The sequence below is a fragment of the Gastrolobium bilobum genome, unplaced genomic scaffold, assembly GCF_033153095.1.
Source record: "Gastrolobium bilobum isolate Gb01-03AN ecotype WA unplaced genomic scaffold, APGP_CSIRO_Gbil_v1 utg5099, whole genome shotgun sequence".
Classification (NCBI taxonomy): domain Eukaryota; kingdom Viridiplantae; phylum Streptophyta; class Magnoliopsida; order Fabales; family Fabaceae; genus Gastrolobium; species Gastrolobium bilobum.
In genome coordinates this window covers 208,377-233,683 of record NW_026897187.1, presented here as the reverse complement: position 1 = coordinate 233,683, position 25,307 = coordinate 208,377, and the positions used below count along the sequence as shown (strand labels likewise).

At 36.0% G+C, this 25,307-nt stretch overlaps 1 protein-coding gene across 2 annotated transcripts; it reads right to left on the bottom strand.

Annotated features, from left to right (window-relative positions):
• Window positions 1-7,628: 7,628 nt before the first annotated feature.
• On the bottom strand, window positions 7,629-24,417 carry LOC133304803 (uncharacterized). 2 transcript variants are annotated; one of them, XM_061504864.1, is made up of 11 exons: window positions 24,371-24,417; window positions 23,550-23,771; window positions 23,296-23,414; window positions 22,848-22,956; window positions 22,699-22,738; window positions 22,129-22,218; window positions 21,920-22,019; window positions 21,684-21,823; window positions 9,604-9,706; window positions 8,378-9,054; window positions 7,629-8,034 (listed from the first exon to the last, which is right to left on the bottom strand). In XM_061504864.1, exons 2-11 carry the CDS (start codon window positions 23,686-23,688, stop codon window positions 7,785-7,787), a joined length of 1,767 nt encoding a protein of 588 aa, XP_061360848.1. In that variant the 5' UTR covers window positions 23,689-23,771; window positions 24,371-24,417; the 3' UTR covers window positions 7,629-7,784. The 2 variants fall into 2 exon arrangements, with proteins under 2 accessions (XP_061360848.1, XP_061360847.1); XM_061504863.1 differs by lacking the exon at window positions 24,371-24,417 and having other exon boundaries at window positions 23,550-23,932.
• Between the last annotated feature and the right edge of the window lie 890 nt (window positions 24,418-25,307).

Sequence of the window (25,307 nt, the reverse complement as noted above, 5' to 3'; positions counted from 1 at the left end):
ACGCAATGATAACAATCCGGTTCTAGAACGGGGCGTTACACACATCATCCTACGTGGGCATTACACACTTTTATATGTGTGTAGAAGATAAAATTATCTCTTCTAACATAAAGAAATAATAATCCATATATATATATATATATATATATATATATATATATAAAGTTATGTCCACCAACATCAAAATTATGTCATTTTTAGGGTTAAGAGAATTAATGAAGGGTGTTTGGTAAAATTCACATAACAAAGAAACAAATAAAATTCCTAAAATATTCTTCACTCATTCTTCTAACCCTCAAAACGACATAATTTTGGGGTGCATGAAATAATTTTATCTCATATTGCAGGAAAAATATTTTTTCATATATATGGCTAGATAGGATCATTTTTGTGCAAGTAATTGTGCAAAAGCAACATCGCGTGTTGGTAATAGGAAAACATGGTACCGTAATAGGCAAACATGGGACCATCTGCAAGATAGATCTACTAGTACCATAAGATATCGAAATGATCAACTTGGTGGGTGTATTGATCCACAAATATCCCCTTGGATTCTTTGTAAGAACAAAAGGGATTCAAGGTTAACATTTGTCATGGAACGTTTAATAATTAGTCTTCCTTGTGAACAAGCTTCACAATTATAATCCTTGTATAATAATATTTTCTCTTCCTCTCAAGGGTGTCTCTTTGTATTATGGATTATTCTACGCATCATTATAGCACCTGGGTGACCAAGGCAATTATGCCATAAGCCAAATTTATCAAGGTTTAATAGTTTCCTAGGCATAATATTGTAGGTCTTAATTGTTTTAATCATGATACAATACAAACCCATTGGAGAAGCTTATAGCTTCTCATGGATGGTCTTATGGCCCATCTTATAAGAAATAGTGCGAAGATGTTATTTATTTTGCTTAGAAAAAGTCTCAATATGGTACCCATTTCGGCGTACATCTTTTAAGCTATGCAGATTCCTTTTAGATTTGTTGCTTAGAAATGCATTCTCAATATGCAAAATGGTATCGTAGGAAAATAATCGTGGCATTTCCAAAGTCGTCGATAATCTCAACGAGCCCTAATATTGTATGGACATATTCCTGGCGCAATGCCACGCTCGAGAAAAAGTACTTACTATGAAATATAGAGTGTGTTAATTCGCTATCAAGCAAACACACATATCTCTTTTCCTCAGTATCATCCATTTGCACTTATATTGACAACTTCAGGTATCAAGTTTCATAAAATTGTATACTAGTTATTGATTCGAATAAAATAAATTAACAAGTAAAACAAAGCATTTCATTAATAACAAAATTGAAGCAACAGAAGTAAAATACTTGAAAAGAAAATGCTACAACAAACGAAAAATAACAATGAAAAGTCCAATCCTAAAACTTAATCCTAAAACATAAGTCTGATGCCTCATCAAAGCAACGCGAAGTTCTCAAGGTCCTTAAAGAAATCTAGTACACCCAAGGATGTATTTGTTACTTCAAGAGCAAAATGAACCTTATCAATAGAGGTATTGCTGGCCTCGACAGTGTTTATAGAAGTAGGGATGACCCCAATAGCATGAGATTCACCACGCTTGTTCTTATCTTTTACGGATGCCTGGTATAGATTAACAAAAAGTCTTGGCGCATGACAAGTGCGCAACAAGTGTCCAGTCATGCCACAACGATGGCACGCATTATCATTAGTCATCTTCCTTTCATTTTCTACCTCCATTGGCTTCTTTGCCTTATCTTTGAGCCAAAATTAGGCTTTATCGGTTGAACCTATTGCCACCCCTTCGAGGGTTGTTTCGTTGACTGTGCTCATAGCCCCTAAAATGGCTAGAGTCTCTCATAGAGGTGACATATGCTTCAGGCATAGCTTTTGAACCCGCAGGTCTAAGATCATGATTTTTTAAAAGAAGCTCATTAGCTTACTCAGCAGTCAAGAGCACAGAAATTAATTCTGAATATATAGCAAACTAGCATTCCCGGTATTACTATTACAATACTATGTTAGACGCATGGAAGGTGGAGAATTTTTTCTCTAACAATTCCTCTTTAGTCAACTTGACATTGCATAATTCAAGATGAGAGACAATGTCATATAAGGCGGAATTGTAATCAGACACTGATTTAAAATCATACAGCCTAAGATGCTGCCAATCATATTATGCCTTAGGAAGGACAACAATCTTGGTATGATCGTATCGATCCTTCAACCTCTTCTAGAGGATTTAAGAGTCCTGCACAGACAAATAATGAGTCTACAGGATCTCATGCAAATGACGGCAGTTAAAAATCAACGCATTTGTCTTCTTTTTTTCATTCGATATACCAATTTCGGTAATCACAGATGCAAGCCTTTCCTTAAAAGTGCATCTTCGTGTCCAGACACAAAGATAAATAATTGTTACCACTCACTTCAAAGATGAAGAACTTGGGCTTTTCAATGTTTTCCATGACACTGTTACTTCGTAAGCAAGAACCTACTGTCACGTTAGGGATATTGTTGCGAACACGATAAGTATATAGGTCGTTCCAATTATGAGTGAGTATCATTCTCACGAGGACTAAATTCAAGCAATAATTCACTGCTTTTATTTAAGTTAGACAATTCAAAAGGTTTTAACAAGTAATCAATATTTAATTAAAAATTAAATAAAGATGACAATAGAAGAAATTAATTAAAAGATGAACTTAAAAATTATGAATAAAAATGCAGTTAGGTTTACTTACCTCTGATCCCCCTTAAGTTAATTAAATTAATTCAATAAAATTCTAACTCTCTTGTTATCAAACAATTCATCGTCTAAATAATAATTGGTTAAATCCCTAATGTCTTAGTTATTTAACCTTTTAACCTAATTAGAATCTTAATTTCTTATAAATCCCTTTTAGATTAAGCCTTATGCATAAGGAATCTCATCAGGTTGCAACTTTCACATGTCTATGTCTAGAACATGTGTTTATTCTTGTCTAGATTAAGATCTCAATATGTCCATTGCGAACTCTAACCTTCATTATTCCTATATGGTTGATTAAGTCATACAAGAATTTAACAAATAATTCAGAATAAACAAATAACAATTGAGAAAGATTTTTATTAAAAGACAATTTAAATCAACATAAAAGTTTTCATTGGATCCATATCCCTAACTACAAAGAATATTAGCGAGACATATCTGGCTTAAATAAAACAAGAAAAGAAATTAAAATAGATGAAATGAGTGAGGGAAGAATGATGGTTGATTGCCACTATAAAGCTTTAATATCTTCCTTCAATCTTTGTCTTGAGCTCTGATCTCTGAATCCTCTTTGGTCTCTGTTTTCTACCGTTCTAGAATATGCAAGAATGATTTTGTTTCCAAATTTTTCTCTTTATATTGAGGAGAAAATTTTCTTAAAAACTCCCAATCAAAGCCTTAAAATCTTCCTTTTATATTTAAAGGAAAAGTTTCCTTAAAAATATTCAAGAGAGTATTAATAAGATCTTCAATCAATTATATGATTCAAAAATTCAAAACAAATCCACTTGAGCTCCAATTTATCTTTTTATTAAGCTGAAAATTCCTGCAAAATATGAGAACTTTTTATGAGAATATTACTAAGAGTAAAATAACACTTTAGTTACAATTCTCACATTTTTTTGGTTATTTTTAAATCAGTTTCATGCTCATTTTTACTTTTAATACATAATAAATTGGAGGCTCATCAAACAAAGCTCATAAGACAAGGGTATTTCATATTTAAGATTAAAAAGAAGAAAAACAGGTAGAAGAAGAGTAAAAAGGAAGAATATACCACCTTGTAGACAAAAAGATTGTTCCTTTTTTTCTTAAGAGGTTTTTCAAAAAAAAAAAATTGGTTCAAGAAAATATATTTTTTGTAGAAGGCTATGGATTTTGAACATGTCATTGCAGATTTTTGGTTAGAGCTTCGTGCTAATAACGTGTTATGAACTAAGACATATCAGATGAAGGAAATTTGCATGTGAGAAAAACAATTAAGGTATCAAATCAAGAAAAACGTACAAGAGAAAAACAAGTAGAAATTAGAGAGAAATTAGGAAGTAATTCAAGAGAAGATGAGAAATGTGTTCAGGAAAAAAGCTTAATCTCATTAACAAGATGGTATCCGTATATAGGATTATAACTTTGAATGGTAATTAAACTAATATTGAACAATCATAAATTGGAGAATAAATGTCAATGGTTTTCAGAATTCAAATTTGAATTACCGTCTCAAAATACAAATTGAAGTCATCCATCAATATTTTGTAACACATTGGACTTTGTCTAAGATTTAAAAGAGAGATTCTTAAATTTTCATTTAGCAAAGGATTTTTCAATATGTGTCATACATGAGGTATAATATTAAAATATAATTCAAGAGCTGAGATAGAGATAGTTTATAATCTTGTATGACTAAGACGATACAGAATAAGATTTTTCTTACTTTGATGTCGCTTAAAAATATTTGAATTCAATGGTAGTTGTTAAGAAGTCAAAGTAGACAATCATTCATCGATCCAAGGTTAACAAACAATGTCAATTCGTATTGATAAAAATTATGAAAAAATGGCTCTTTTGCAAATTCTTAACTCATGTGTTTATTTATCCAATCATATTTAGTTAGGATGATTTAAGAAGTTATAAGTAAAAAATTGTATAAAAGGGGTTTTTGTTACTCTTCACTCCCTCTTTTTTGGAGATATTTCAATTAGTTTATCGTTTCGCGACTAGTCCAATTTGGGATGAGTCTCGGGATTAGGGCTTTAAACCCCTCCCAAAAATGATACTGGAGAGGATCGAACACATGCTCTCATCCTCACCTACTCAGTTCCCTAGCGCTAACTGAGCTATCATCATTTAGTTGTTACTCTTTACTATTAATCTTAAGGGTGCGATTAAAAAAGAAGTTATAAATGGATTCATTTTTTCTAAAGTTACTTTAGAAAAATTTGTCAGATGTTCATCGAAACGACGTCATTTTGGGACGAAAATCATTATGTATTTGTGATTTTAATTTATTTCAGAATTTTAATAGTCTTTATCATTCTAATTTTTTTAATCTTTCAACCCCAAAACTATGTCATTTTGATGAACACTAGACAAATTTTTCTAAAGTAACGTTGGAAACTTTATTCCCATTATAAAAGCTAAGGTTTCTAATAACGGTGGAAAGGAGGACGAAGTCTTGAAGATTGGAGAATTACCCCACTTTTAATTTTATGGGTGTGATTAGGGCTTTTAGTTTGAGTCAATGTTATTAAATCTGAACCGGTCGGGGTACTAGGTTACTGGGTCACTGGTCAAATCGGTTGTCCTTAATATATATAAATATATATATATATATATATATATATATTTATATATATAAAGATTTATTAATCTCCTTTAATAGAAGATAGCTTGCATCATGCCATAGAAACATATTATGTGAGCCCCACCATTTTTATTTATTTTTTTTGATAACAGCCCCACCATTTTTTAAAAATAAAAAAAGAATGGCACAATTTTTATGCCTCACTAACATAAGATAATTGTCTCATGTAAAAGGAGACAATTTAAACCCATATATATATATATATATATATATATATATATATATATATATATATATGAGGTAAGATCCTTTGACACGAGTGTCAAATTTCAAATTTGACACCTCATTTGAGAGTCATTAGATCAAAAAAGATCAATGGTGTCACATGCTTGCAAATCAGAGTCGTTGATCTTTTTTGATCTAATGGCTCTCAGATAAGGTGTCAAATTTTAAATTTGACACTGATGTCAAAGGATCCTACCTGTATATATATATATATATATATATATATATATATATATATATATATATAGGTTTTTATTAGAGTTATGTTGTAGGAAAAGTGATTGTGTAATGTTATAGAGATTCGTTTTGCGTGCCTTAATTTTTTATTTATTTTTTTGTTTTAAAAAGTGTGGGCCCCACAAAATATTGTGAGTGTAAGAAAGTTTGTTGTGTTATGTTAAAGGATAAAATGAAAACCATATATATATATATATATATATATATATATATATATATATATATATATATGGGTTTTATAATTCTCATTTAACATGAGAATTCAAACTTTCCTACACACCTTTCGATTTCCGTGCTGACATGGGTCCTACATATAATTTTTTCTAACACATGGGTCCCACATGCTTTTTATCTCTACAACATGAGAATTCAATTGAATTCTCATTTAACATGAGAAAATCAAACCCCTATATATATATATATATAAGACAAGATATTCTTACACCGGTGTAAGAGTTAGAAGTCTTACACTCAATCTTGAGCATTGATCCATTTGTCTTCAATGGTTCACATTACTAAAAAATTAGAGCCCTCGGATATAAGTAGGCTCAATGATCAAGATTGAGAGTGTAACTTACACGGGTATAAAATGATCCTGACCATATATATATATATATATATATATATATATATATATATATATATATATATATGAACATATAAATTTAATTACATTCTCCATATCTAAAATGAGTTAAACAATGTTTACTAAATAAGCTAAAAAAAACTACCAAATCTCACTCTTACAAGTTCATGAAGCACGAATAAATGAAAATGCACGTTATTACTATATTAATTTAAATTGCAACTCAGAATCCTGATAAGCATACTTCTCAATAATATTCAAAAGGTCAGATGTTGTGAACTCATATTTTTTAAATTCATCTATATTGAAATGACATATGTCACATTCTCTTAATTTATTGTTCCACAAATTGCTTCAGTATTAGAAGCTGAAATTTGATATCAGTGTAGAAGAATATACCACTAGCAAATAAAATTACAAAAAAATTTAAAATGAGTTTTGCATTTTTTTTTCTTATAAGATGAAACAATTTTGTACCACCAAAAAAAAAAAGGTGAAACAATTTTGGTTTTTTTTTTTTAAATGCATGACTCAACTGGGTCACCGGGTTTTGACCGAGTCTGATGTATGGCCGGTCCGATGCTTGACTCAAACTGGTTCGATAACCGATTCATCAAATTCCGAGTCAGGCCGGATTTCACAACACTGGTTTGAGTTTTTAATTCTATCCTTTTACGGATAACTAAACCATGATCGATCTTGTAATTTGATTTTAGATATTTTTAATTTCAATACACATAGTTTGTAATTTTCTTCATTTGTATTTGTTTTATTATGCTAATCACATGTTAAGATTTTATCATCCTTAATGTGAGTTAATTAATTGATTAAGTATTGACCATTCACTGATATGTAACACAAACTAGGGTTAAACTGTGGTTAGAATTGTTGAATGACCAAAAAAATTTTCCACCAATTGAATAAACCATTTATCCATTTAGGCTATTAGCCTCTTTGACTATGATGTTTTTATTAATTAATTAGTAAATTGTGACCATTGATTGCTAATAGAATTAGCATAGCTAATTGACTTATGAAAAATAACTACTTAATTATAAATAAATTAAAAATTATACAATTGAATACAAATGAAACTTAATGAAACTTGAGTCCTAGGCACTTACATTAGAGAATTCTCCTTTCATTGCTTAGAATTCTCCTTTGGGTCAAGTGAGTAATGTTATTATTATTAAAGGAAAACGATGATTCCAACAAAACAAATGGGAGAACAATGTTGGTATATATACCCAATTAACCATTATTCAAGTAATCCAAGCGTTAAGTTCTACAAAACCTTTACCAAGTTGTTAATACCCTATTTTCTTCCTCTGCTACTGGCCATTTTTCCCTTTTAGTTAATGCATAAAACAACAGTATATATATTTTTTCTGCCAGCTTAACTTCTTCGGTACATCTGAAGACACATCTTGGATCAGAACTTGCTTGTTACTGCATGTTGTTTGGTCCACAGTTTCACCATTTTCCAAAGAATATGAAGCAACCTGGTGGCTTGCCTCTATAGGTCTTGAAAGATTCTGCTCTGATGAAGTTGTTACTACTTTGCTAGAATCTACTTCATTTAAGTTAGGATTTGTTCCAATGTACCTGAAGGAACCAAAAAAAAGAATCACAACATGAATTGATTCGATTGAATATAAATTCATGATCAACAACATCATGTACCACTTTGCAGAAGTGGATCATCTCATGTAACACGAAATCACGAGGGAAGATCTTAACCATCCAGATATAAATCAACAGTGATGGGAAAATACATTAAAAACTGATGGTGAGAAAAATATAACCATTGATTTGTATCATAATAATTTTGACCTCATATAACATGAGAGGATTTATTCCCATGTAATTTCCGAACAAACCATATGCAGGAAACAAAATCATACACACAGTCGTACATTCCTTCAAACAACCATAGAAATATAATCACCTGATGTTTTGGAGGCCAGAGTTAGTACCAGGTGCTTCTTGTGAAGTCCCCTCCAGTATATCTCCATTTGGTACTTCAACACTAACCTCATTTTCAGAAAATGGCTGAATAGGTTTTGCAGAATATAAATCAACTCTACCATCTTTTTTCATGCAAGGGGACTCTTCACCGGCAAAACTAGTAGAGGCCATGCGGGAACGAAATCGATATTGCCGCACCATTGAAATGGCCTTGTCTAATGTTTCTAGAGCCTGCTCAACCTCTGAACGTATATATACACTCCTCTTGCCTTTTAGTACACTTGCATCAACTTCCTTATTTGAAATTTCATTTAGTTTCTTATAATCCTCCTCACTTTGTTCAATCACTTCCATATCTACTCCAATCTCATCAAATGCTTTGTTATTATCTAGTACTATTTCATCCATTGACATTGACATGACATTGTTTGCATACTGATTGCTTTTATCCTCCTTAGATACATCTTTTGCCCCACCTTGCTTACTTTCAACAAGATCTTCAGCTGGGAAACTTCTTGCAACTTTCTGAAGCTTTCCATCATCCATAGTCTTTGATCCACTAGTGCTATATAGAGCTTCACGAATTCTAGCATACAATGGGGCCCCTAAGGCCTTGCTGAATTCTTCTTTATCGTGTCTCATCATAGAAGCAACAGTCTATAACATAATCAGGGGTTGATTAATGTCAAAAGATGATGGAAAACAGCATCAAATAATAATGCAATGATGCAAGCATGATTTTTACTTTTATATAAGCATGATGGAGCAGACAATGACATATCAGCTGAATACAGCTTTCAAACTAGCCATTGCAATTAAAATAGAATGAGTTCAAAAAGCCAGGGTAAATCCTACTTTAAAATGGTGTAATGATTGAAGAATCCTTGTTAATGAGTTTCAAATTTTTCTTTTTTGCTGCTTTATGGAAAATATATTTTCCTCTTTTTCTTTGTAATCCTTCTTTCCATCTAATAAAAATAACTTTTATCAAATATAAAAAATAGTAATCTAATTAAAATAATTAAAGAATCCATGGGGCAGATGCTTTGATTATTGAATATGACACCAAATGCACTATTACATTTACTTTTTAACTAATTTTTCTTTATTAAAGAATTGAGTTATCTCATTAGATGGATGCAGAAAATAAAAACAATTTTCATTGAATGCCTAATAAAAGAAGTATATCGGAAAAGAATCTACAACCTTTTGATAAAGTATGAAACCATTGCCCATGAGCTGCCTTGAAATAAAGTTTATAAGGGATGGAGGTACAAAATCCAGCTTTATATCCATATTTGCTATTGTCCTACAAAATTTGAAAAAATGTGAAGTCTTGAATAGGATTGCTAATAAAAATAAATTTTTTTGTGATATTTTTCTTCATTTTTCACCACCTATTGAAAAGTCAAGCCAGACAGTTAATCCATGAAGCCAGTTTACTTTCATATTTGTTTTAGAAACTAACAATATAGGTAACTTATAATGGAAAGTTGAAAAGCTATCAGTGGGAAACAGTAAAGTCACTTTAGACAGAACAGAACAATCAAACCAGATGGATAACCATTCACAAAAACACCAGAATGCCAAGGTTGTACAAAATAACAAACAACATATATTATCAAAAGTAAGAACAACATAGTTCCCTGACTGATCCTGCAAGTCAAAACCCATCATAATCAGAATTTTCTAATAATTGGAATTTTATTATTACTAACCTATAATGCCAAATACCCAAAGCCCAAGATGATTTCAAAAGCAGGACTCAAAACTAAACATTATCTTTATCCCGAATTAGTTGGTAACTTGGTATCGGAGGTCGATGAATCCAAAAAAAAAGAACAGGTAGAAAATGTATTTAAGACTAAATTCCTTAAACAAACAAATAGGGTGGCTGTGAAGATGAATCAGAGCCATCAAAGGTTGATGGACTGGTAGGATTGAATGGGAAGGATGTTAGGCAGTCAGTGAGAGCCAAAATGTTAAGGCAACGAGTCTTTTTCACTTATATGATATTTATTTAGTCCATTCCTAACCAATGGTGGACTTCACCACTTGCACTTCAATTCCCCAGTGAGACTTTCATTAAAGGGCTAAGTGACAGGCTATATTGCATTAATGGGTTAAGGAACAACATTTACACCAAAAAAATGAGCTTGACACATCTTAACGCAAAACCTTAAGGATTATTTTAGGAGAGGGCTACAGAACATCATTAGAATTTAAGCAGTTCAAGTCCATTTGACCAGAGATTGACACAATAAACAGAACTGTAGTACCTCTGAACTGAATATCATGATTCCAACTACAACTATGTAAAATAAATATTACAAAGTGTTCTGGACGAACATCAATGCAGGTTCTTTCTAATTTTGAGTGTCCTTTTTCTAGACCATTGTCCTCTATATATATATATATATATATCTCTGGCTTAGGTGGCTTAGGTAGTTATACTGAACGTGGGTAGTGGTAGATACTATCAAGTAATCATGGTAGGGCCCACCTCAGGTACTAATACGTGGAATAACTAACCAACTATCCGGGTAAAGGTCTTTCCGGGTTCACTCAGTCGGTTTCCATGGCTAATGATACCCGGGCATATAAACCCGGAACATTAAGCCCCCAAGCTCGGAGTTTAATAACTATTTTACTCCGAGTTTAACTCTTACCTTATCTCTTACGATTTCCCTTAATTATTATATATTTGTACCCTCATTAAATGCCTTTTGTCTATTCACCTTCTGATTGCCACTTGTCATGCTCTTACTGCCTTGATCTTCTAAACGGCTTGTCATCTGAACCGACGTGACTTGACATCTATCATTGCATTTCGAAATTCGAAAACACCAGTTGCTTTTTCTCCCTCTTTTATTACCATTTTACCTTTAACGTATCATCATTTACTCATTCTCACCCTTGCCTCTTCTTCTCTTCTGCGTCTTCTTCTTCCTTCTTCTCTGCTTTTTCTTCTTCCTTCGTCCTGCATTTTCTTGAAACTTTCTTGTAGATTTTGCTGTGACACTACCATCTTCGGCTACTACTCTCCACCAGATTGTACAAGTAAGTTCCTTTACTTTGATATTTGCCCATTATTTTCATCTTTCTTGCCTAATTTAACGATTAACTATAAAACTATTACTTGCATCTATAACTTTATCATGACAAATGCGTTTGTAAACGTATATGATTCGTTGAATTACTTCTTCCTTTCTTCCCCTGAAAAAGACTTTCTTTGTCCTTGTGTCTTCATCTTCTTTAGCGTTCCTTTACTGGTTTTTATGCTCCGGACGGATTAGGAATCTTATTGTAACAACCATTTTCTTCACTAGTCATTTTAGCTTGTAATATATCTTCTGAATTAGATTTTACTGGTACCTTTCCGTCCAAGCCATGCCGAAGAATCGCCCCCTACCGTTCGCTTCCCCCTTCTCGCTTCGCGGTACCTTCTACTGTAGAAGGTTTAGAATGGGTTGATGAAGAAACTCTAGGACTTCGTTCTTCTTATGAAAACCATCCGAGTATTCTCCACACCGCCTTGCAATCAATACCTCTATTCCATGATTTCATTATCACTTCTTTCCGGGTTGCTGTACCCAGAGAGGAAGAACGTATTTGTTCACCCTCTGGGCAAGGTGAGAATTCTTTCTTTTTTTGTCTATAAATGCTTATTTTCCGAGCTCAAGATACTTTCACTGAGTTCCAAATGGATATCTTGAATCATCTCGAAGTCGCTCCCTCTCAATTACACCCTAACAGCTGGTGCTTTTTACATACCTTCGAGATAATCTGTCGATCTTTTGGATTCACTTACTCTTTTTGAGTCTTTTTCTGTCTATTTGCCGTGTTCCGGAACGCTATTGATAAAGGATGTACTCGTCATAGTTGGGTTTCTTTAAAAGCTCGTCCCGGGCTGCGTTGGTGTACTATGTATGAGGATAACTGGAAAAAATTCAAAGAAGAATACTTCAAAATTTGTATACCCGAGGCTCTTCTTGCTACACCTTCTGCCTCTTCTTCTTCTTCTCAATCTGCTCCTCCTTCTGCTTTCTTTCTAGATCAAGACGGAGCTCCTCGATTTCCTCTTAGTTGGAACCGGCATCATTATACAACTTCTGCCAAAGCGTTTTTAACGAACTCCAAGAATCTGAGTACTGAAGAATATGAAACTTATACTTGGTTCAAAAAGCTTGCTTCCGAACTATCTAAGGAAAATATTTCCATCATTCCTCGGTCTATCCTAAATAATAAAGATTCTACTAACTGGGTTTGCCGAAAGCTAAGTAAGTAACTTAGATGATTCTCTTATGTTCTTATGTATATTCTCCATTTAACCTTATATCTGCTTTCTTCTGTGTTTGTGCTTTTCAGACAGGTGCATGGATCCTACCTTTTTTGCCCGCCAAAAACAAAAGGCTGCTCTGAACGAAGATTCGGTTGTTTCTGGCGACAAAGTCCTGCGTCATGACCACTCTTCAGTTTCTGGCGAGAAAGAACTCTCTCCTGCTCGTTCTCCTATGCCGGCTACTTCCGCTACGGGTTCTATTCTTGGTAACACTGTTGAGATGGACATGGAAGTTCCAGTTAATTCTGGGGAGCTCCGTCGCAAAAAACGAGTTCGGATTAATGAAGCTAGCCCTGACCCTTCTACTGATAAGTCTCTGACTCCTCCTACCTCTGTTGTTGCTACCCATTTTTCTGATCCACCTTTTATGAAAAAATTAAAACCTTGCTTTACTCCCGGGCTCCGCGAAAAATGGGATAAATTTTCTTTGGACCAACTCATTGCCAAATTTACCAACATCTGAGATCACTCTCTCTGAGAAGCCCACTATTATGAAATGGCGCTCCTGGCTCTAGCTGAACGCCAACAACTTCTTACTGAGCTTAAGGACTTACAACTTTTGAAGACCAACTTTCAAGCAGAACAAACTCGCCTGATCCAAAAGGCTGAAGCCGCCGATGTTGTTGCTCAAGACTTCAAAATCAAACTCAAAGAAACTGAAGATTTAGGAAAGAAAACAAACGAAGAACTTACTATTCTCAAACAAGACCATCAGGTGTTGATTGACGAGCTCAAAGTTTTGAAGAAGAACTTTGAAGATTCTGACTTCCGAGTAGCTGAACTAGAGCTAGAGGTAGAAAATTTGAAGAAAAATATCCTAAGTTTACAACAGGCTGTTGATGACATGGATTCAAAATATGTTGCTTTTGGTCATCAAATTCGAGGTTGGGTTGTAGACCAGGTGAAATTTTTTCACCCAGACTCCCCTTTACCTCACTTAGAAAAAATTGAGACTTTCAACTTTATCGAGAATGGCCGACTATGTACCTATGATGAAAAAGGTTCAGTTACTGTGCTTGCTGACTGCCCTTCCGGCTATATGGGCTCCACACCTGCTTCTGACCATGCTGCCTCTGATGACGTTCCAACAGACACTTGAAGGAGTGGGATGCCACTTTATGTTGTACTCAGTTTTATTTCCTCTGTTCTTGTAATGACTTTTTATTTTGTACCTTGAACTATCAGTCTATTTGGTATTTTGAACTATTAATAGTCAAGAACTACTACCAGTTTTTTGCTTTCCAACTGGATGCCTATGTATTCTAATATTCACTTACGCACTTATTTCTCGGAAAAACTAACTCGTAATCTTAGGCTTACTCGGGAATTACAGTTCTTTAAAGTTACTCAATGATGACCAATTTTTCCCATTTCCGAGTAGGAATTGGACGGGTGCCCAAGAGGCCCATTAAAGGCGGCAAGGGACTTTTGTTTTCCCGTTTCCGAGTAGGAATTGGACGGGTGCCAAGAGGCCAATTAAAGACGGCAAGTGACTTTTATTTTCCTCTTCGATACACACTATTGTCAAACTGGCTTTATTGAATTGAAAAATTGTCACACATAATAAATTCAAATTCACCACAACTTAACCACAAAATAGCTTCAACACCTAATCTCCCTAAACAACATACTACATACTAAATTCAAAGCATGATCTTCCTAACACCAATATTAAACTGCATCCTAATTAAAGTCAATAACTTGCTATCCGACTTCCTACTAAATCTTAGTTTCTTCAACTGAAATACCTTTTTAACTTGGCAACATTCCAATATCGTGGAATTGGTTTTCCATCCAAATGCTCAATCTGATAAGCCCCTGTCTTTGTGGCCACTGTTACCCGATACGGGCCTTCCCAATTAGCTACCATTTTTCCATCTCTTGCATTTTTATTCCCCACATCGGCCCGCCTGAGCACCAAATCTCCTACTTGGAATGTTCTTTTAACTACCGTCCGATTGTACCTCGTCGCTGCTCGCTGCTTGGACGCCAGTTCCACTAATGTTGTTTTCTCTCGCTCTTCTTCTAACAGCTGCAAATCAATCTTCATCATTTCACTGTTCTCTTCTTCTCTTTCTTTCGACATTTCTTTCTTCTCCATGATGGCTCTCCGACTTCTACCGGAAGCATTGCATCAAACCCGTATGTCATCTTGAATGGGTTTTCTTGAATACTAGACTGCACTGAAGTTCTGTATCCCCATAGCACGTTGTCTAACTCTTCCACCCAGTTTCCTTTACAATTCTCCACTCTTCTTTTCAACCCGTTTGTCAATATCTTATTCGCGGATTCTACCTGCCCGTTCATTTGTGGGTGTTCTACTGCTGAAAACTTATGCTTCACTCCCAAATTTGCCACCATTTGCCTAAACTTTTTGTCCATAAACTGTATTCCATTGTCTGTGATGACTATAGCCGGAATACCAAATCTGCACACTATTTTTCCAATGAAGAACTTCTGAACCTTCCGAGCAGTAATCGTTGCAAGAGGTTTAGCCTCTATCCACTTTGTAAAGTAGTCGGTGGCCACTATTAAATACTTAACTCCTCCAGCTGCTTTGGGAAACGGGCCCAACAGGTCCATTCCCCATTTAAAAAATGGCCAAGGGGATGAAATTGTGAATAACTCCTCTGGAGGAGCCTTGTGTATGCTGGAAAACTTCTGACACTGTTCACATCTTTGCACATGTTTTTTAGTGTCCTCCCCCATTGTCGGCCAGAAATACCCTGCTCGTATAGCCTTTCTTGCTAAGGACTTTCCTCCCAGATGATGCCCGTTAATACCTTCATGTATTTCTTCTAACACATACTCAGTATTTGGTGCGACTATACATTTCAACAAAGGCGACTTCATGCCTCTTCTATACAATTGCCCCTCTATTATCACGAACCATGCTGCTCTTCTCCTTAGTTTAACAGCTTCTCTTTGATCCCCGGGCTCCTTTCCTTTTTCTAAAAAATCTTGAATTGGGCTTCTCTAATCCACCTCATGTATCATTCACACCACACTCGGAGCCTTAACACACTGTTGTATGATTGTCCTCAAACTTCCTGTGGTTTTTGTACGCCACTTTGGACAAGACATCTACTCGTACATTATTATTCCTCCGAATGTGTTCTACTCGGACCTCTTTAAACTGTCCCATCAGCTCTTGCACCCTTGTCAAATACTTGATCATGATCTCTCCTCTAGCCTGATACACCCCACTTACTTGTGAAGTCGCAAGCTGCGAGTCGCTATATACTACCAAACACTCCGCTCCGAGCTCTTTTGCACAAATTAACCCGGCAATCATTGCCTCATATTCTGCTTAATTGTTGCTTGTGGGAAATTCCAACGTCAACGAGTGTTCTACTGCCACCCTTTCCGGGTTCTCAATGATAATCCCTACTCCACTGCCCCTCTTGTTGGATGACCCATCTACAAACAACTTCCACCAGCTATTTTCCAGGTCACTTCTGGGATGTATCATCTCTACTATAAAATCTGCCAATGCTTGTGCCTTGATCGCCTTACGTGCTTCGAAGTTAATACCAAATTCGGATAATTCTACCGCCCATGCCACCATCCGACCTGCGAGATCCGGCTTATGCAACATCTGTTTAATTGGCTGATTTGTTCTGACTATTATTTGATGGCACTGGAAATATTGACGGAGCCTCCTTGCTGTAATTAATAGTGCAAACGCCACTTTTTCCACATGCTGATATCTTACTTCCGTTCCTTGCAATACCTTACTTATGAAGTATATTGGTTGCTGCCTTCCATCGTTTTCTTCTCGGACGAGTACTGAACTTACGGCTTCCTGCGAAATAGATAAATATAAAAACAACAACTCTTCTGGCTCCGGCTTGCTGAGAATTGGTGGGGATGCTAAAATTTTCTTGAAGTGTTGAAAAGCAGCTTCATACTCCTCCGACCATACAAAATCACAACCCTTCTTAAGCAACTGGAATAACGGCAATGAAACGTGCTGATTTTGCTAAGAATCTGGATAAAGCCTTTACCCGACCATTCAGTTTCTGGACGTCTCTAACATTCTCTGGGCTCTTCATTTCCATTACTGCTCTACATTTATCTAGATTGGCTTCAATCCCCCTTTCTGTTAAAAAGAAACCCAAAAACTTACCAGCTGGAACTCCGAAAGCACACTTGCTCGGATTCAAACGCATGTTATGTTTCCTGACTTGCTCGAAGACTTCATGTAAGTCCTCCAAATGCTTCTTAGCATCCTCCGACTTCACAATCATATTATCCATGTATACCTCCAACATTCTGCCCATTTGCTCCTTAAATACTTTGTTCATCATTCTCATATAAGTTGCACCTGCATTCTTCAGCCCAAACGGCATCACATTGTAACAACACATAGCGTTTTCCGTGATAAATACTGTTTTCTCCTGATCTTCCTTCCACAAGGGTATCTGATTATACCCAGAATATGCATCCATAAATGACAATACTTTATACCCAGAAGCCCTGTCCACCAACTGATCAATGCTCAGTAATGGAAATGGGTCTTTAGGACAAACTTTATTCAAATCTGTATAATCTGTGCACATTCTCCATCTCCCATCTGCCTTTCTAATTAATACCGGGTTGGCTAGCCATGTAGCATACTCTATCTCTCTGATAAACCTCGCTTCTAATAACTCCTTTGTTTTTTCTTCTATTGCCTTCCTCCTTTCTGAACAAAATCTCCTTTTCATCTGTACTACCGGCTTGGCCCCGGGCATTATTGCTAGATGATGACAAGACAAAGCCGGGTCCATTCCGGGCATATCGGACGGTTTCCACGCAAAAAGATCTGCATTGTCTTGCAACAACCTTTTTAAACTCACAACCACATCTGGTTCCAACTCGAAACCTACTTTAGTAACTATTCACGAGATTTCCCTAACTGAACCTCCTCCATTGCCCTGGCGGGTTCCGGCCTATCTCCTATATCCTCAGCTCGGGGACCCATTCCTACTACCATTACTCGCTCTTCTTTCTTCTCTTCCTTTTCTACTTGTATCTCCACCTTCTTGTCTTCTCCTTCCTCTGCCACCATTTTTGCTTTCTTACTCTCTTGTCCAATTCGCAAACTCATATTATAACAACTCCGAGCTATCACTTGATCCGCCCTTACTGTAGCCATATTGTCGTCTTTAGCCACAAACTTCATAGCCAATTGATCTATCGACAAAAAGATCTTAAACTTCTTCATAAATGGTCTTCCCAAAATAATATTGTGTGTCAATTACCAAAAACGACTCGACCACTAACTCAGTCCCGCGGGACATTTCTAACACAAGGCCATGGATGCGAAGAATATTTGAAACCACTCTCGAACCATCACACTCCAACCCAACTGCCCATGATATAGTAAGAACGGAATGGAAAGGCAAAAAAACGATTCTATACGCAGACGTGAAAGCTCTATCGATAGAAGCAGCCTATCTTTTTTTTTAGAGAGGAACGATTCCCTCGTCTGAGAACCGCCATTCACGCATTATTCCTCCCCACTAAAAAGAGCGATTGATAATCTCGATAACCTAAACAAAATGCAGAAGTGAGCGTACTCAAAGCTATCCTTTCTTCCCCTTTTTTAGCCAACCCCACTTTTTTTCACCTTGAATTGGTCAAAGCCAAAAATCTGATAGAAGGAAGAGAGATCAGAAAGATACGCAGACGACTTTACTATAGTATAATAGGTCGGAAGTTTTCGTGAACCCAAATCTACCACTGCAAACGACAAGGTAACTGTTTTATGCGTAGGTGTCTTCCCCAAAGTTAACCTCAATGGGATGTATTCCAATGGCTTAATCTTATCTCCTGTGAAAGCTAACAAATCAGCTCCGCATGGTTCTAACTGGTCACAATCCAAATCCATCCTTCTGAACGCATCCCAAAATATAATGTCCACCGAGCTTCCAGGATCTACCAACATTCTATCAACTCGGTAGTTTGCTAGCAACCCTGAGAAAACCAAGGGATCATCATGCTCCGGATCTAATATTTCATCATCTAAATCTTCGAACACTACTTGCCTACCCGTCCTCCTTCTTTCTTCTTTAAAACGCGGCTTCTCCGAAATAGTCATGCACATCTTCAAATGCTTTTTCCGGGCATTACCTGATTCTCCTCCTCCTGCTCGTCCTCCGGCTATAGTGCAAATATGCCCCACTTGAACTTGACTCGGAGATGCTTGAATTTCTGCTTTTTGGTTTCTGCTAGCCTCTTTATTCCTTCCTCTAGGCGGGCTGCGACTACGGTCTAGTCGCCTATACTTATCTTCCTTACACCCTTCTCCTTCTCCCCTTCTCACATACTTCTGTAACTTCCCTTCTTTAATCAACCTCTCAATAACATTCTGCAGGTTAAAGCAATCATTTGTAAAGTGTCCATACCCCCGATGAAGCTCACACCACTTTGTCTTATCTGCCTGTGCGTAACTCGCCCGAATCAGCGGCGGTCTAGGAACATTTCGCATTTCAGTAGACATCACCTCTTTTAATATCTGGGCTCTGGACGTATTTAATGGTGTGAACTCCCTCCTGTATGCTTCTCTAAATCTTTCCCCAACCACTCGAGGTCGCTTTTCTTCAAAGTGTCCTCTCCCTGCAGGCCTGTCGGGCCTCCTAAATGTAGCTTCTCTGAAACCTTGTTCAATTTGCTTTTGAGAAGACTTAAATTCTTCCAGATCAATATACTTTCGAATCCTTTCCATCAAATCTTCTTTCGTAGCCGGACATTTTTTTGCCAACGAATCTGCTAACCCGCCAAGCTGTAACCCGGTGGTAAATAACAGCAAATACGTCTGATTCTCTAGCCCCTTCACTTGCCTAGCTTCTGCTTGGAATCGTTCATAATACTCTCTCACCTTTTCTCCCGGCTTTTGTCTTACTCCACATAAATTGTGTGTGGTTTTAGACTGGGGTCCACAATGGGCAAAATGTTGTATAAACCGAAGAGACAGCTCCGACCAACTGTCAATTGAGTTGTCTGGCAAAGCCGTAAACCATTCCAACGCCTGCTTCCTCAGAAAAACTGGAAATGTGCGACATAACAACGAATCGGATTCCCTACATAATGACATTGCTGCTCGGAAAACCGTTACAAACTCCTTTGGATCCGAGCTCCCATCATAAGCCTTCATATCATTTGGCTGTTTAAACCAAGTCGGAATTGGCTCCGCCCTCAATCTCCAAGATAAAGGGGTTCCTGAAGGCCCTTGACTAATAGGCTGTACAAGAATCCCCTACTGAGCCTGCGTCTGTTGTGGTGGTCCCCCAGGTTGCTCGTTCCATCCTGGTCCTTCTTGTCTCATCATTTGTCCTTCGTAATACCGAGGACCATAATTCTCCGCTTGTTGCCATCCACCTCTCAGACCTTGATCTCCTGGTACATAATAATACCCGTCTTCCTCATGTGGGAACTCGCCTCTATAATGAGTATACCGTCTTTCTCCATATCGTCTCGGATTTCGCCCTCGCTCTTCAAGACGAGTGTAATAATGGCGACTTGCCTGCCGTTGCTCATCCTCCCACTGTTCCCAGCTGGGTTGCTCATCATTATCTTCTTGATATTGCCGCTCTATTCCAGTTTCCCGAGCATTTGCTTCATAAGCCTGCTCTTCTGTCATCCGACTTGCTCCTCGTCCCCCACCTTGATAATTCCTCCACTCCAAAAGACCTCTTGATATTTGAGATACTTGACCTCTTCGGACTTCTGTTCTCCTATTCTCCATCTCAGTTGGAGGCGATAACGGAATATAACTAGGGAGGGGAGATACAGAACCTCTCCTCCTGTCCCTGCCTTGTGGCATGTTTCCCACAGGTGATCTCTCTTCTGAAGGTTGCCTCCCTCTTCCTCCTCCCTGATGTTGCCTGTTCCTTATCTCCTCCACCAACTGAATTAAAGCTTCCCCAATTGTATCTAAAGATCGACTCCTTCCACTGGATCGAAAGGAATCTTCTTCCCCTCTGCTCTCTTCATTCTCCATCGCTCGCTCATCATGGTTATTGCTTGCCATGACCCAAGAAAATGCGTAGGAATAGCTTTACCTTCCCCACAGACGGCGCCAAATGTTCTGGACGAACATCAATGCAGGTTCTTTCTAATTCTGAGTGTCCCTTTTCTAGACCATTGTCCTCTATATATATATCTCTCTCTGGCTTAGGTAGTTATACTGAACGTGGGTAGTGGTAGATAATATCATGTAATCGTGGTAGGGCCCACCTCAGGTACCAATACGTGGAATAACTAACCAACTATCCGGGTAAAGGTCTTTCCGGGTTCACTCAGTCGGTTTCCATGGCTAGTGATACCCGGGCATATAAACCCAGAACACAAAGCCTTAATAATGATTATTGTTTAAATTAACATTTCAAATAATGAACAGAAAAAATGCATGGACTTTCACAATTATATATGGGAAAATTGGCTTTGTATATTCTATAACCAATTCTCTCTTCCTCTCCCTCTCTAAAATGAAAGAACAATTAAAAGGGAATCAGATACCTGTACTTTAGTATCTAATACTGTATACTGTAAACATAAGGATGCAGGTGAATTTAAAGAATGCAACAAATATGCAAATATAGCAAACAACAAATAAAGATTAGATACTTGTATCACACAGATGTTTTGTAACAATTAAGTACTTGTCATAATTTTTCCATGGTCCAAAAACATTTCTTAAACACAAGATAGTTCGGTTTCAAAGTCTATAAGCAAAATTACCTTCTTCTCAGGGCTTCGATAGAGAAACATAACCATATAGCAGTGTCCAATACAATTATAAACAGAAAGTTTCTACCCATTTGTCTTTGCATCTTCTTTCAAATAAGCATAATCTATATGGGGCTTTATGGTCTATTATAATTGTTGACTGTTTTCCCATTTGATTCCATCACTCCATTCAAGCAAATTTGTATCTTTAAGTACACCTAAAACTCACCGAAAGTAACTTCTTTCTGATGTCACCTTTTGCAAAGCAAAGCCTCCCACCAAATCAACTCTCACGACATCCTTTGCTTCAGGAATTGCCTCATTGTTGAAACCACCAAGGTTCCCCATGACACTCTCTGACTCAGGGACCTGAAAGCAAATTAAGCAGAAATTTCTTGAAGCTTCGATCTAGTTTAGAATTAACTTTATCTAAAAGAAAAAACAAAGAAGGATCTAGATGGCTACCGAATTCATAAGAACAATAATTAAGTCATCTTGAAAGTACTCAAACAGATAATAGTGCACCACAACTTCCCTCATAGACAGAGGCCATGAAACCTTCATCCTTTCTTCCAAAATTGAGAGCAACATCAGCTTTCAAAAGTGCAAACTTTGAGCATGGTGAGGGGCATTAAAAAAAAAAAAAAAATTTAATTGATGCTAACAAGACAAACCTCACTAGTGATATTTGTTCCCCAATCTGGACCTTGTGCAAACATTCAGATGATACGATTTTGAAAGTGGGGACAGTAGACTGAGGCCACCTGATAAATGAAAATCGTGAAAAGGGTGTCAGCTAGAAGTATCAGTTAGATTTTTATAGTGACGACATTACTTTGATTCAGAAACATCTCTAAGTTCTACAACAACTTCCAGGATCACCTCAAAACAAAAATTGTAAGTCAAATGCATACAAAAAACATATAACTTCAAACCTAATACAGAAAGTAATAAGTATAAAAAGATACTAGTGTTCAATGTCGTATTGGGACTAGTATACTGAAAACTAAAGACACATATTGCACTGAATATGATTATAGTGACAACATTACTTCGATTCGAAAGCATCTCAACTTCCAGGATCACCTCATAACAAAAATAGCAAGTCAAATGCATACAAAAAGTATATAACGTCAAACCTTATACAGAAAGTAATAAGTATAAAAATGATACTGGCATTCAATGTTGTATTGGGACTAGTATACCAAAAATTAAAGACACATTGCACTAAATATGATTCTCACCATTTTTTGAAAAGGAACGTCTCCCATGAGATACATAAACCTGTAATGATGAAAATAACTCATTAAATTTTTCAAGTAGAAATCAATAATATGGCCTTTGTCAATAAAAAGGTGGTGATAAAAATTTTGGTTGTTCTAGTGTGACTCACAAACATCAACAGGCCCATCCACAAAGCCTTCAACTAACAATGTATGAAAGGGAGTTCCCTCTGGTCCTTCACGATACATGACACGGAACTCTTCACTATCCTGTTTTAACTGTTGAAAGAAGTATAATTATCAATAACGACTCGAGAATTTGATTGAAAAGTTCAGGTATCTTCATCCCAAAGCATAACAGAAGTCAGGCTACAAATGTCACATGAGATATAGTCCATTAAATTTTAAACAATAAGATACTGTTGGAAAACAACCACTGAGCCAATGAGACCAGTCATCTAATGTAAATCCCTAATTTATGTGAAATGAAGTTGTCAATGAGACATACAAAACAAAAAGGTTCATAATCTAAATGAACGGAATAAGGTATAAAGAAGAAAAAAATATGTTTATCAAGAAAACAAAACTTGGTGAAACCACAGAGAGTAGATAGCATACTTTCCAATCAGTGTGTGATGCATTAGATCTTCCACAATCATCTGAAGAAGCACTCCTCAACATATCAAGAAAGTTAGATACCTTTGCAGTCTTGGTTTCTACTACTTTCTCCGTATATCCTGCGCAAACCAAAAAAAAAAACATACACACACACACACACAAAGTTAGCGAAGTAAAATAATTGTTCCACTCAACTAGTACCATTTCTTCCTAAATAAATTCAAAGGAAATTAAGGAATGTAGTAAAGTATCACCTTTTACTTCTGGTTCTGAAGAAGGTAGGAGTTGACTTTGGACAAGCTTTCTGAGTTCTTCATCATTTGTAAGATCAGGTGAGGCAAGGGTCCTATCCAGCCTCTCCCTATATTGCACAATCTTTGGTTTCTTCTCCATCTTTGCAGCTCTTGAGAAAGTGGAACAATCCTTCTCTCAAAATGTCATGTCAGGAACTTAGGCCTCAACCATTTACAGGATTCCTACAAATTCAATGTGGTTAAACAAGATTTGCCATTCAGGTACAATTCTCATCTCATCATGCATGATTAGTAAAACATAACAAATTGCTTGTGTTCTCAATTTGGCAAAAGCACACAGAAGGTTTCTCTCCATTAGCCCAAGCAATGACAATTCTTGGTGAATTCACCTCTATTTGCTGTAGTTAATGTAGCATATAATTATCCAGAATCCAAAAAACAAGAAAGTCATTATATATCCACCAAAACACATCAATTTGAAGCCTTTGCACCAATAAAATTTACAAAAAAAACTTCGAATTTCAGAGCCCTCTACACACGTTAACATAATTTCAACAGGAGATGATAGCTAAATAGGTAAAGTTACACCCCCAATACACTTAAGCATTTAAATGGAACTGCATTGATAAGTTTCCAACAAAATTGACAAAACAAAACCAAAATTTCACTCCATTCCCATGGGAAGCAGAAATTGAAGGAGCTCAAAGAAATCCAATTCAAAAAGGCTAATAAAAACAGAGGTGCATAATCAAAGCACCCCAGATGAAGCAGAAGCTTAAAAGATGCAAAATTTATTGAAAATCTAACCAAAAAACACATACATGAAACTTTCCGGAGTAGTGCTTTTTCCAGTATTCTTGTTCTGTAGACGTGAACCCAGTCAGATACACAACACAACATGACTTAAATATGGGGAAAACAATTAATTTAATGTTTTTTAATAAATTAATTACGCATTTATTACAATTTTAAAAATAATTACACATTTATTGCATAATATGACGCCCAATTTAGGCGTCACTAAATACGCCTAAATTGGGCGTCACTCAAGAGGCAATCACGCCTAATTTAGGCGTTACTCATCAGGTGTTGACATATGTCATATTTTTTTCCAAAAAAAATAATAATTTAATCATAAAACTTTTGAAGGCAATAACTTGACTCGGGTATCCAAATCAGGTAATTCTTTTTTTGATTCCACATAACTTTTCGAGATCTACGCAATGACATCTCATTTGATATATTTTATTTCTCAAAAACATAATTTAAATTTAAATCAGGTAATCATTCTTCCTTAAAGATTTAGAATATTTATTTAATTATTTCCTTTTTTAATACAGATTTTTCAAATTGATTTTTGAGTTTAAATCACAAATCAAATCTTTATTTTGTTTTCCTTATTAAAAATAATTGTTAATTTTTTAATTTAAATCACACATCAAATCTTGATTTATTTTTTATATTAAATAACAAACCCAGAACTCAGGGACTTCTGAGTTTAAAAATGTGACACGTGTCAACACCTGACACGTCACCAATGACGTCTAAATTGGATTTCAATCAAGAGGCAATCACGTCTAATTTAGGTAATTTTATTTTTGAAAAACATTCATAAGCCATAATTAATTTCAGACCACAAAAAATAACCCAGAAGCTTATAGCATTAATCATTAATTTCAAAAATAATATCTTTCTTCCTTATAGATTTAGAATATTTATTTAATTATTTCTTTTATCTCTACAGATTTTTCAAATTGA

What these genes read in the sequence shown, in the direction of transcription:
- LOC133304803 (XM_061504864.1), bottom strand. Translation starts at nt 23,688, where the DNA reads ATGGAGAAGAAACCAAAGATTGTGCAATATAGGGAGAGGCTGGATAGG. An exon ending in ACGTTCCTTTTCAAAAAATG is followed by an intron (nt 22,219 to 22,698) that starts GTGAGAATCATA and finishes TTCATTTATCAG; the next exon opens with GTGGCCTCAGTCTACTGTCC. An exon ending in TCTGGCCTCCAAAACATCAG is followed by an intron (nt 8,035 to 8,377) that starts GTGATTATATTT and finishes TGGTTCCTTCAG; the next exon opens with GTACATTGGAACAAATCCTA.